Source organism: Bactrocera dorsalis, chromosome 2 (assembly GCF_023373825.1).
Source record: "Bactrocera dorsalis isolate Fly_Bdor chromosome 2, ASM2337382v1, whole genome shotgun sequence".
Taxonomy (NCBI): Eukaryota; Metazoa; Arthropoda; class Insecta; order Diptera; family Tephritidae; genus Bactrocera; species Bactrocera dorsalis.
The window spans coordinates 47715716-47728927 of NC_064304.1; the positions used below are offsets into that span (position 1 = coordinate 47715716).

At 37.0% G+C, this 13212-nt stretch overlaps 1 protein-coding gene across 1 annotated transcript in view; it reads left to right on the forward strand.

Moving 5' to 3' along the window:
• LOC105225795 (cGMP-specific 3',5'-cyclic phosphodiesterase) overlaps positions 1–11191 on the forward strand; it is a 94553-nt gene extending 83362 nt beyond the window's left edge. Inside the window, exons 4-15 of the mRNA XM_011204422.4 lie at positions 3447–3714; positions 3964–4209; positions 6305–6570; positions 6677–6772; positions 6842–7132; positions 7205–7448; positions 7515–7606; positions 7679–8002; positions 8239–8392; positions 8450–8609; positions 8670–8890; positions 8958–11191. Coding sequence (XP_011202724.2) covers positions 3447–3714; positions 3964–4209; positions 6305–6570; positions 6677–6772; positions 6842–7132; positions 7205–7448; positions 7515–7606; positions 7679–8002; positions 8239–8392; positions 8450–8609; positions 8670–8890; positions 8958–9355 — 2760 coding nt within the window. The 3' untranslated portion in view covers positions 9356–11191. The remainder of the gene's footprint in view (positions 1–3446; positions 3715–3963; positions 4210–6304; positions 6571–6676; positions 6773–6841; positions 7133–7204; positions 7449–7514; positions 7607–7678; positions 8003–8238; positions 8393–8449; positions 8610–8669; positions 8891–8957) is intronic.
• Positions 11192–13212: the final 2021 nt, after the last annotated feature.

The following is a 13212-nucleotide window of genomic DNA, read 5'->3' on the forward strand; positions in this document are numbered from 1 at the left end:
ATTATACGAAGTGGTGAAAACCACTATGGTTCACAGACCTTGCGGTTTGTATGTCTGACAATAAATGCACGAATCACTATATACGTGCTTATCTTTCGGAAGCACCAAATGGTAATAATGGATATCCACTCTATCGACGTCGCCCACCAGACGACAATGGCAGAACATTCAGCATTCAATTTAGAGGAGTGAATATCGAAGTTGCCAACACACACAGTTTTTTCTCAACTTGCGTCAGTGTTCCGTTTACGAGAACATTGCTCTATTCGGAAATGCCTTGATATTATACATTGAATGCATCGTCGAAGAAATAGTGACACAGAAAGCAAGGCCAAGCAAAAGATGGGCACCCAGATGTGTTCTCAACTAATGCATTAAGATGAATTTATACAATCCACCCGAAAATCGACGATTACTTCTACCATCGATTGCTATTGATTAATGTAGGTGGTTCAACTTCATTAGAGTCATTACGTATTGTGAATGGTAGGTGTATGCCACTTTTTAAGAACCCAGCAATTACAATTAATGGAAAATAATAATCACTGGAATCAAACGATGGACGATCGATAGCTACTTCGCATGCCACTGAAGTTCGTATATTTTTCGCGATGTTCATTTCGACATATCAGCCTTCAAATCCACGTCATTTATGGGATACGAACAAAAATGACATTGCCGAAGGTATTTTATATCGTATTCGCTAAGAATCGAAAATGAGAAAATTTCGGTTCATACTTCCAATGGTTAGTTATCAATTCCACCTGCCTTTTGTCAATTCACTTCAACGAAAGATAAACTCATCACGAATGTTTATCCAAACATTGGTGAAATTATCATAACTACGATTGCTTTATAGCACGCACAATTCCAAAAATAACGATTTTAGTGACTTAAACTGGAAGATTTAAGGTCAACTTCTGGGAGGTTTTCGCTCATACAAATCGATCGATCGTCTTGACAATGAAGACCGTGAATTATCGAGTGGAGTTTCTAAACTCTTTGCAGAGGCTTGGTATGTTGCCGCATTTGCGTCTTAAAGTTGGATCTGTCATTATTATGTTTCGCAATCTTCATGCGCCAAAACTGTGTAATGGAACCCAACTGATTGTGACGTAGCTATGGAATACAAGGGGGCCAAATGTTTGATTCTACGAATTCCTTTGAGTTCCAACGATTTGCCATTTGAGTTCAAACCTATTCAGTTTCCAGGGAAAATTGCATTTGAAATGATAATCAACAGGACACAAGAATAGTTGCTAGAAGTGTGTCGCATAAATCTTGAAATGCCATTTTTTCACACGGCCTGTACGCCTATACGTGGCGTGTTCATAAGTTGGGAAACTATCTTCTCTGTGCATTTACGCACCGGAACATAAACCAAAAAATGTTGTTTATAAGGCTGCGCTACATTGAAAAAAAATGTAGGAAAATCGCAAATAAATGATTTTCAACACAAAATACTCTTAAATTCAACTTTCTTTTCATTTCAAAACACATGATTTCACGCAGAACAACGCCTGCAGGGTCAGCTAGTTATAAATATAAATTTTGTTAGCTTATAACCAAAATTATAGTCCATCATTCTGCTTAAAACAGGGCAAATTGGACTGCCCAAACCCTAGAATTTTGATATCAAAAATGAAATTGGGCATTAAGTGGCCTACTCACGGTTTTAAGGTCAAAATTGTATGGTTTAGCGCTAAATATATTAAATTTAACCTCTTTGTTCGAGTTAATATCACATATCACACGTATCTCAGTTGAAAATATTTTTTTCAATATAAGTGCAGAAGATACCAAATTTCTTAGTAATTTATTCACGATTAATTCTTTCCCAACATTTTTTTAATATAAAGTCGGAATATTAGCGAACTAGTCCTTCAGTTTTTCACCAAGAAGCTGCTCATTTGTCGGAACCGTCGATATCGGATTACTGTAGCATATTACTGCCATACAAACTGAACGATCAGAATGCAGTGGGTGTGTAAAAAGCTTTTTTTCATTTGACGATATATCTTTAAGAAATTACTTAAGCCTGACCACTTCGTTCTGGACAACCTTCGACCTCCTCAGCTGATGAAAATATTAAAAAAGTCAATAATATGGTGCTTGAAGTCAGGCAAGTGTTAGAGAGATCGAAGAAGACCTCGACATCTCTCGAGAGTCCGTTCGAATGATTTTGGTGGATATTTTGGGTACGAAACGTGTTCTTGCTCGACTCGTCCCGATAAAGCTGATTTATTTTCAAAACGAATACCGTAAACAGGTCTCTTTGGACAGGATAGATCGGGCGGACCGAATTTAAACCAAAAACGCAATGAATACCATCGATAAACCACCATATTCACAAGAATTAACTCCGTGTGACTTTTTCTCAAATGAAATTGAAATAGAACGCGTTTTCTGTCGATCGAAGTGATTAAGCAAAATTCGTTGAAGAAGCTGAAGGCCATACCAAAACGAAGGCCAAAAAAAACGTTGACATAAGTGTATTACATACACATCTGGTAGAGATTACTTTAAAGGCGACAAAATAAATTTTGATGAATAATTAAATATTTTGCGTTTTATATACAATTTCGGGGTACTTTTTTGTCACAATTCGAGAACATGTTCCCACGCTATTTTATGAAAATAACAAACCACTCGTCGACATATGCGACAAGAAGTCTGCTAGATAAAGATACCGTATACTGCATAAAGTAAACTGGATGTTTGAAATCCTCACAGTAGGACGGATATTTTCGGTAAAAGTCAGCCAAAGCCTCTGGGTTCCATATATTCGAGGTCTAGTGGCTTGGATTGATTCTACGAAATAATAGTCTTGTACTTTATTGTGCAGTTAAGTAACGGCGCCTTCTGTACCAAGGAGCATGCGTTTCAAGTTAAATCAAGATAACTTTTACTCAATTCACAGCATGCGCCGACGGTCGGACGGACAGAGAGCCTCTCAGATATCAACTCGTATTGTTATCCTGATAATATTCGTATATACATAACTCGATAACTATTTCGGTTATATTATATTTAGGTTGTACAAACTACCGTTAGGTGAATAAGACAATTCTACTATATACAAACTTCTTACGAATATACCATATAAAGATTACGTATCACGTTGTTTGTCTGGGTAAACTCTTAAATTTTTGAACCGATTTTCGTAAAATTATTGTCTCACATTCACTTTGGTTTTACTAAAGAATTGAGAATGCGAATACTTGAGCATCATCTATCACCGTCAAATTGTTTGTATCATAATCACACACAAAGTAATGACATCTTTAATCCAAGAGGGAAAGTGGGAAAGCGCACAACTGTCATCGACACATGTACACTATTTCTTACATTTACTCGTATACATTGTTCTTAAAACAGTTCACTGAGTTTTCCATTTTCTATTTTCTCATATCCCATTGTTTCATCTCCATTCTTTACTTTTGCAGAAACCTCAGTCCCGCTCACTGTCCACGTCCTCCGGCAATTCTGTATTTGATAGTCGTCGTCACCTGATGGAATTGGATGAAGGTGAACTATTCATGGAGCTGATTCGTGATGTGGCCAATGAATTGGATATTGATGTGCTGTGTCATAAAATCCTCGTCAATGTAGGACTGCTTACTCATGCGGATCGTGGCTCATTGTTCCTAGCCAAGGGGCCACCAAACAATAAATACCTGGTTGCGAAGCTCTTCGATGTGACACAGAAAACAGGTGAGTTCAAATTACAAAAACGAAGTCCGTTGCTATTACGAGACCTTTGAAGCAGTATTTGTGTGAACCTAAGGATTCAGCGTTGCATGCAAATGAAGTCCAGCAGCAATGCACACAAAATGAAATCGCTTTATCTCCGTTCTACTATTCGGTTTTCTTTTTTGCAATGTTGCAATTGACTTTTGCTACTTGGCTATTTTTGCAATTGACTATTGATTCTTATGCAACGGTTTCGTTTGTCATTTGCAGCGCTCAAGGATGCTGTTAAGAAGGCTAAGATGGAGGAGATACGAATACCTTTCGGTGTGGGCATTGCCGGCATGGTGGCGCAAACAAAAGAGATGATCAACATAAAGGAAGCTTACAAGGATGCACGTTTTAATTGTGAGATTGATTTAAAGACTGGCTACAAAACGAATGCAATATTATCGATGCCAATATGCAATTACGAAGGAGACGTCATAGGAGTGGCACAGATTATCAACAAAACCAACGGTAAGTTGCTGAGATTGCACAAAAGCAATGTTAGTCTTTGAAAAGTTCGGATATGCTAATATTCGACTGTTAATAATAAGGAAGAAAAATCTTTCGACATGGGTGGAGATATTGTTACCTAGTGGCGATTATGGTGTTAATGCAACATTTTGTTTGAGCCTTCGAAATTGCTTGGAAACTGTTTTTAATTAAGTTTGAATCAGCCATTATGTATGGAAAACCCATAAACAAATTAATCCTTCAAATTTCTTTCAAGTACTGAGAAAAGGCGTTCACGATTTAATGGCTGTAGGAGCTACAGGTATTGCTCGCATCTGTTTGTGAAAATGTTCTGTCACCGTTTATGATTAAGTATAAAATGATTTCTATTCGAATGGAACTTTCGAATGCGCAATAAATATGTATTAAACAAGAAAAAAGGTTAACTTCGCTTGCACGGAACATATCCTTCACATTCACAAATAAAAGAGTTCCGATACAAGAACTTGATTTTGATCGGTCAGTGTGTATGGCAGCTGTGTGCTTGAGTGGTCTGACCTGAACAATTTGTACGGATTTGTGTTCATGCCTTGCCTAATAATCTATGCAAAAATTCGTGAAAATATTTCCCATACAGTGATTCCTAAATTATAACTGGAAGTAGAGGAAAAATTTAGGGTTACATCTAAAAGTGATAGCAGTGGAAAATACTCTAAATTTAAATCAACATCAAGTTACTTCCAAAAAGTTTTATATTTACCAGCTATGCTAAATTATAATATGGAGGAAAAAGAAAATTAAGACACTTTCTCGTATTTCACCAAGAAATTCCTGACAGCAGGATGATTTTTAGAGTCTTATAGTATATTAGGGTTAGGTCAAACAAATTTTTTCAATTTTGATATAATATTTAATTTTTAACTATTCACTAAAGACAGCGAAAAATTCACTGCTTAAGGGGTTCCATGGGTTTCCTCGGTCAAAAAAAAGTGTATGTTAATAAATAATATTTATTTATTGCAAATGTATTAATTTACCATCGTGTATTCAAACAACACGTTCTAAGGACCATGTTTAATTTATACACATTTTCTTTAGATTACACGCCATGTTTTAGTTAAAAAGAATTTTTGTGTTTTTTTTCTCATAACAATTTTATTTAAAACGATAAATTGATAAATTGATCACGAAATATTTGACAAAGTCATTAAACTAAATTTCGGCGAGACTCTAACGACGAAGATGGTTTGTGGGGGTTGGCAATCGCGTTGAACGGGATCGTATATGGTGCTACTTGCAGCGCGCAGGATTTGGAGTGCGGAACGAAGAATGAGGAAACGAATGCAGCCCGGTGGCTGCTGATGGATCGACGACTTGAAGTATCGTGGACGACTCGAATTAACGCGCACAGGATTGGTGAATTGGATAACCGCAGAGGAACGTGAGGCGTTATCGCGGCGCAGCGTATGAGCGAATGAATCAACAGAACGAATGTTGATGTGCGGCTTGTGTAGATCGAATCGTTTGAGCTTTCCCGTTGCCCATTCCTTTTGTTGGTTGGGTTGGGGTACAGCTGTTGTGTGGTGTGTTGTAGTGCCATCAGCTGTGGTGACTTGCGATGTAGCATTAGGATGCGCCAGTTTTACCGAGTAGAGGGGGTGGATGCTTAACTCATTTAAACAAAAAGTATTTTTGAAAACATTTGCATTTTGGTAAAACCTTAATTTAGAAGTTGGGCGTAGGAAAAAAATGGAAATTAGATTTTCGGTAGGAATTTTTACAAAAAAAGAAAATTTCAGTGAAAGTTTCGCAACATTTTTTTTCAAATGGTTGTAATCGAAAAGAATTGTATCTCAAAGACCTGTGTAAAATTTCATGAAGATCGGTTGAGTAGTTTTCGAAAAAACTTGCCAACCGACTTCAAAAACACAGCTTCGAGAAAAACGCGTTTAAAGACGGCGCAATTAGCCAAGCTAGCCTCGAGCGCACAAGTTCTCAAGGCTGTATCTCCGAAACTATTACTCGGATCAAATTAGGACAATATTCTATAGGTGTTGTAAAATTTAATAAAACAAAAAAATCTATTTTTAAATAAAACTTTTTTTGAAACTTGCAGGTTCCATGGAATTTGACGAGCATGACGTCGAGATTTTCCGACGTTACTTAACCTTTTGCGGCATAGGCATACAAAACGCACAACTATTTGAAATGTCCGTCCAGGAATATCGACGCAACCAAATACTCTTAAGTTTGGCGCGAAATATATTTGAGGAGCAAAATAACTTGGAATGCTTAGTGACAAAAATTATGACGGAAGCACGAGAGCTGCTTAAATGCGAGAGATGCGCTGTGTTTTTGCTGGATTTGGACTGTTGTGAGGCGGTAGGTAGGAAGGGTTACATGGAAAATAAACCATACACCATATAGATTATCAATGCATTTGATAGAAGAAGGCAACAAATTAATTCTTGTTTTTACATTTTGGCAGAGTCATTTGGAGAAAATTATTGAGAAACCTAGTCAACTACAAACTCGTCTTAACCGCGCCATCAAGGATGTGGACGATAATGAAAGAGATGACAAAGTAAGTGTGGAATTAAACTTATTACAACACTCTTCTCCAATATTAAGCTGATCTTCCAATATTCCGTAGCAAATGTCCCGCACGCGCTTTACAGTTCTCTTTGAGCTGGGTGCCTCCAACCAGTCGGCCAATATTTCCCGCCCCTCTGTCAATGATCTGTGCAACTCCACTTTGGCGCAGATTGCGCAATTTGTTGCAACCACCGGGCAGACTGTGAATATCAGTGATGTCCATGAGTGGGTGCGGGAGCATAATCAAATACGAACAGAGAATGAGATTGACGCGACAAAGGCGATCTTGTGCATGCCGATCGCGAATGCGCAGAAGACAGTGATTGGCGTGGCGCAGTTGATTAATAAGGTACTTCAACGGTACCTTTGAAAGTTTTGTGCAATATAATATTAATTTTTGTCTTTCTCGGTTCTGACCCAGAGCACGGGTTTGCCCTTCACCGACTCAGATGTTTCCATTTTTGAGGCGTTTGCCATTTTTTGTGGTCTGGGCATACACAACACGCAAATGTACGAGAACGCTTGCAAATTAATGGCGAAGCAGAAGGTAGCTTTAGAATGTTTGTCTTATCATGCGACCGCTAGCGCGGAGCAAACCCAGAAGTTGGTCAACGATAAAATTGAATCGGCCGAAAAATATGATTTATATAGTTTTAAGTTTATTGGTGAGTTTCTGACATTTTTGGAGAATTTGTATCTTGGTAACTCTTCCAACGTTTAACTTTTGGCAGACTTTAATCTCTGTGATGATGACACTTCTCGCGCCGTCTTGTGCATGTTTCTGCAATGCAATCTAGTCTCAAAGTTCCAAATACCATATGAAGTAAGTCTTCAGTTAGTTTCGTGATATTTGAACACTTTGAACACTATTTACATATATGTCTTCCCCCCTTAGGTTCTTTGCCGTTGGGTGCTGAGTGTGCGCAAGAATTACCGTCCAGTGAAGTATCACAATTGGCGTCACGCCCTCAATGTGGCCCAAACAATGTTCGCAATGCTAAAGACTGGCAAAATGGAACGTTTTATGACTGATTTAGAGATATTGGGTCTTTTGGTGGCCTGCTTATGTCACGATTTGGATCATCGTGGTACAAATAATGCATTCCAAACCAAAACTGAGTCACCACTGGCTATACTATACACGACTAGCACAATGGAGCATCATCATTTTGACCAGTGTGTAATGATTCTGAATTCAGAGGGAAATAATATATTTCAGGTAAGATTTTCTCAAATATTACAGAAAGAAAGCGATAGAAAATATGGGCTGAAAACATCAATGTTTTGTATGAAATTTAGATTCAATGAAACATAAAGCTTTTGTGACAACAATCCATTTGTTTTTAACTCTATTCATTCTAATCATAATAATACTCGTAGTCTAATTGACTCTTATATGTATAAGCCATAAACATTCGTAAACAAAGTTTTCTCATCATCCTTGTTTCCTTCCAGGCTCTGTCACCCGAAGATTACCGTTCAGTTATGAGTACCGTGGAAAATGCCATACTTTCAACCGATCTAGCAATGTATTTCAAAAAACGCAATGCCTTTCTGGAGCTCGTCGAAAACGGCGAATTCGATTGGCAGAGTGAGGAGAAGAAAGAGTGTAAGTGTCAAACTTTACGTTTATGGCTCCACAATCCACCACTAAATTATGTTTCAGTACTCTGCGGCATGATGATGACCGCCTGCGATGTGAGCGCCATTGCAAAACCTTGGGAGGTACAACATCGTCTAGCCAAGCTGGTAGCGGATGAGTTCTTTGATCAAGGTGACCTTGAGAAACTGCAACTAAATACACAACCAATAGCCATGATGGACCGGTGAGTGAAGAGAGGGGGACTACGTTGTTTTACAAAAGACATAAACTTTATATTTTGTAGCGAACGCAAGGACGAGTTGCCTAAAATGCAAGTGGGTTTCATAGACGTGATATGTTTGCCGCTCTATCGTGTGCTTTGCGACACTTTCCCCTGGATAACTCCACTATATGAGGGCACCCTAGAAAATAGACGCAATTGGCAAGATTTGGCCGAAAAAGTGGAAATGGGTCTCACTTGGATCGATCACGATACCATCGATAAACCGGTGGAAGAATTTGCTGGTATGAACTACGATACTTTTATAATTAAATTGCAGGTTCCAAATGTTTTAAGTATTCTCCGAAACAGGTTGTGCCGATGAGGAGATAAAGGATATCGAATTCACCGTAACCACATTGAATTGTCATCCACATCAGCAGCATGGCGACGATGCTTCCACACCGGAGCATCATCGCGGTAGCACACGACTGAGCATCAAAAAGACGGGCGCTCTGGGCAAGGCCGTACGTTCGAAATTGACAAAAACGCTGTACAACAGCATGGATGGCGTTAAACAGAAATCTTCATTTAAGCTGCTCGACTCACATGTTAGCGAGGATTTAGACGATAAAAGCCCAACGAGTCCTTCGCAGCCAATGGTGGCGGGTCCAGGTCACATTTCCGCTTCGTCATCCACATCTTCGGCAGGCACTGTCAGCACGACCGACAAGTCGAAGAAGCGCTCCAAGTTGTGTTCGCTGTTGTGACGAAAACCATCCAATTAGAATTTGGTGACCTCCACCGATAAGCACAGTGGCGGTGGAGGGTCGACCGATGTCTAATTGGAGTTAAAACTTAAATATGTAAAATAGGTATAGCGGTAAGGGAGCAACACTTTTGTGTATAAAGAGCGGGGTTAATGCAAGCATATTCAGTCTGAGAGAAAGATAATTAAAAATCTAACCAAAAATCAAAATTTTTTAGCAAATTGAAACAAAAAGATTTACAAAGTTGCAACAAAAAATCAAAATGAAGTCCAAAGATATACTATTAGACCAATTTAGAGTGGTAAGAAATGTTGCAAGTACAGAATTTATTACGCATTTGCACTTACAATTTTGAATTGGATAATACAATAGGCCATTAAGAAATTAAACAGTGCAATTACGAATAATTGAGTATTAGACAAATCAAAAATTCTGATTGGTCAAATTTGATACATTGAAAAAGACTCTTTCGCGGCGTAAAAAGAAAAGCGTAGCTCATGTGGGAGGTTTTCGGTTTTCTGCCGAGCGCTCGAGAGTAAGCAGCTAATATCAACGTATTTAGAACCACGATAATCCAAGAGCTGAAAGCATGTTAAGCTTGTTTGAAAATTCTCTTGAACTAAGCATAATACAAAGCACAACCTAATTGACTACCAAAAACTATTAGGACATACTTACATGCACTTAGATATGAACGCAAAGCATGTGACTTTACTAGAACTCAATTTTAAATAAATGTTAGCAGCGATTCCGCTTTGTGTAGAGAGAACACATACAAATTTGTGCGTATGAATGTATTTTTTTATTTAACGGTAAGCTAGTCAAATTTTCATAAAGCAAATATGCAGATGGGAAGCAGTGTCGCTTCAGTGTGAGTCTTTATTCTAGTCGTATCACATACTAACTACACTACTTTGAATTAAATTCACATTAACTTTACAAGCTTTAGATATAATAGAGTTATTAGGCAATATGCACCTTTCACAGCAATGAAAGCGCGCACTGGTGGCTTGTGCTTGTGTGTAGATACATAGACACACTTTCGTGCTGCAGCTCACAACTGGCGGCGCATGCGCAACTACTTTGATAGCAATACACTCACTACTATGATATTTATGCAATCTCAAATATGAATAAATACAAAATATGTATGTAAATTTGCATGTTACTTTAATTGTTATGACTTAGTGAAATATGGTAACACCTTTGTGAAAAAATCCTTTTAGATATAGCTATATGTACGTGTAATGTGTGCACAATAAACACGAAAAAATAAAAAACAGAAAGAAAATCATTTTAAACTAAAAAAAATTTAAAACAAAAATTATTTGAGTGAGTTTCCAAACTGAAAGTAGCTAACTGTTAATGTAACTGCAGAGCGCTTTATAGCCCATAGAACTAATGTAGCGTTTTAACGGTAAAAATAGAATGAAGGTCAAGCTAGCAGAAAAAACATGTAATCAAAACTTTATTCGAACTTTCGACATTAGAAAAGCACAAACAAATGGAATGAAGCTAATTTAAAGTATTTTTCGAAACCTCATTTACTAAATGTGCATGTCAATTCCTAAATTAAGTAATGCATAAATGTAAAACAAAGCTAAGCAGCACATGCAATGTCAAAATCAAAATCAAAATGTAATGTATGAATACTGAAACTAAATGTAATGAAAAGTTTTACTTTAAAACCCACGAAAATGTATAAGAATTGCTATGAAGCAAGACCGTTTAGAAAGTCTTATTATATCTTATAAGCAATTATTGGCTAATGGAAGCAGATGGCTTTTTAAGAACAGACGGAATAAAGAACTTTGATTGTAAAGCAATTTGTCATAACCTCACTTCTCCTTTATTTAAAGTGTTGTCTATACTAGGACATATAGTAACTAAATAATATAGTTTATCGATTTGAATAGTTTCATCGGAGATTATGGCATTGACTTTGGTTAATAAATCATGAAGATATTTTGTCAATTAAAAAAGTTTTACCTACAAGGACTTGAATTGGATCGGGCAGTTTGTATGAGAGCAATATGCTTTAGTTATCCGATAGCGGCGGTTCCGGCAAATGAGAAGACTCTTGGTGAGAAAAGGACGTGCGTTTAATTTCAGATTGATATATGCGACGAGCGGAATAAATTCAATTGATCTCTTATTATGTTAATTGCTGATTCACAAGTTATTTTCGTTTAAATGAGGAATCATTTTGTTTGTGTTTTCTTTTTAAGTGAGAAAATAAAGAAACACTACCACAAATTGTTTTTTTTTTTTTAACTGAAGCAGCCTACAATATCTATGGTTGTTGCAAAACCTGCTTTTAAATATTATGGACGCCAAATACATATGTATATACGTATGTATGTGCGCTGGTGTTTGAAAACCAATGACTGAAAAGGGGCAAAATACTTAAAAATTTTAATCGGCCTTTTCCTGTTGTCGTTTCCAAGTTTTTGTTGTTTCTAACGTTGTTTCGTTTCTAAATTCGTATTCCTTGAGTAGTACATATGTATATCGTAACCTCAAAGATAATTTATCAAAATTTTAAATTAAAATGAATAAAGTGCTAAACCAAAATGATCAGGATGAAGAAACGATTTGAAATCCGGTTTGTCTGTTCGTCTGTCCGTCCGTACAAGCTGCAACTTCAGTAAAGATTGAAATACAAGTATCGTAAGACAATATATTACATACATAATATGTATATTACATTTCTTGGCAAAAAAGTACGGACAAGTTCGTATATGGACGTAATCGGACCACTGCCACGCCCACAAAACTCCATTAACCGAAAACGTATAAAGTGCCATAACTAAGCACCAAATTAAGTTAAAGAATTAATTTGTCACACGGGATAGCAGAAAAAGTGGGCTGGACCCTACTCTCTAGTAGGTTTAATGTGCATTTCTCTTAGACCACTAAAGCTGCAGCAGCCAAATTCGCTTAGGACAATTCTTATAAGAACTATTGCCAACAGTGTGAAAATTGATGAAATCGGATAACGGTACTGTTAAAAATTAATTAAAGGACGATCAATCAATAAGTAAGTACGCCAGACACAACATATTTTTCCCCGGGATGGTATGAGAGGACCTTAAAACAGCCGGGATCAAAATTAAACAATGAGCGTGGCACCCCCCATATTTCTGTGAAAACCCAGATTTATGGAGCCACTCGACCTATACGACCATATTGGTATATAATGTCCATTCATCCCTTAAATACATGCATACATAAATATACATATATGTTAAGCATTTTCATTGTTATAAAAATGCAATTTTACAAAATTTAATTTACTTACCTTTTGCCATCCAGTTATGTCCTTAATTGCAATTCAATCGCCAATGGGCAGATATCGACGAAAATACCCTATTTTGAGGTTTCAATGCTTTGCCGACGGAATATATTTTATTGAGTTAGTGAGATTAATTGTGGCAATTCCAATGACGTCAACGTAATATTTCTCGATGGAATCGGACATTTTTTTCATCGAAACGAACTCAATGACTTCTATACCCCTCATATTTTAACTTCAGGCAAAATAACAATTTAAGGGAAAATCTGATAACGACGGATGTACTAAACATACACTAGTTGTGGACAAACCAAGAGCAAATCGGAAAATTGATAATTATTTATGCGATTCTATGATTTAGTATTTTACATGAGCTGATAAACGTTGAAATTAGAAAAGTGAGAACTATATTTTTGACTGATGTCTGATTGGTAAACAATGAACAGTTAGTGTTTTACAAATTTAACGCAATGATAAATAAATGTCGCAATTTAATAGAAGTTTACGATTGGAAAAGAAGATTCCTTATATTTGTTTTGGGTTGAATAAAAACAAATCAGAA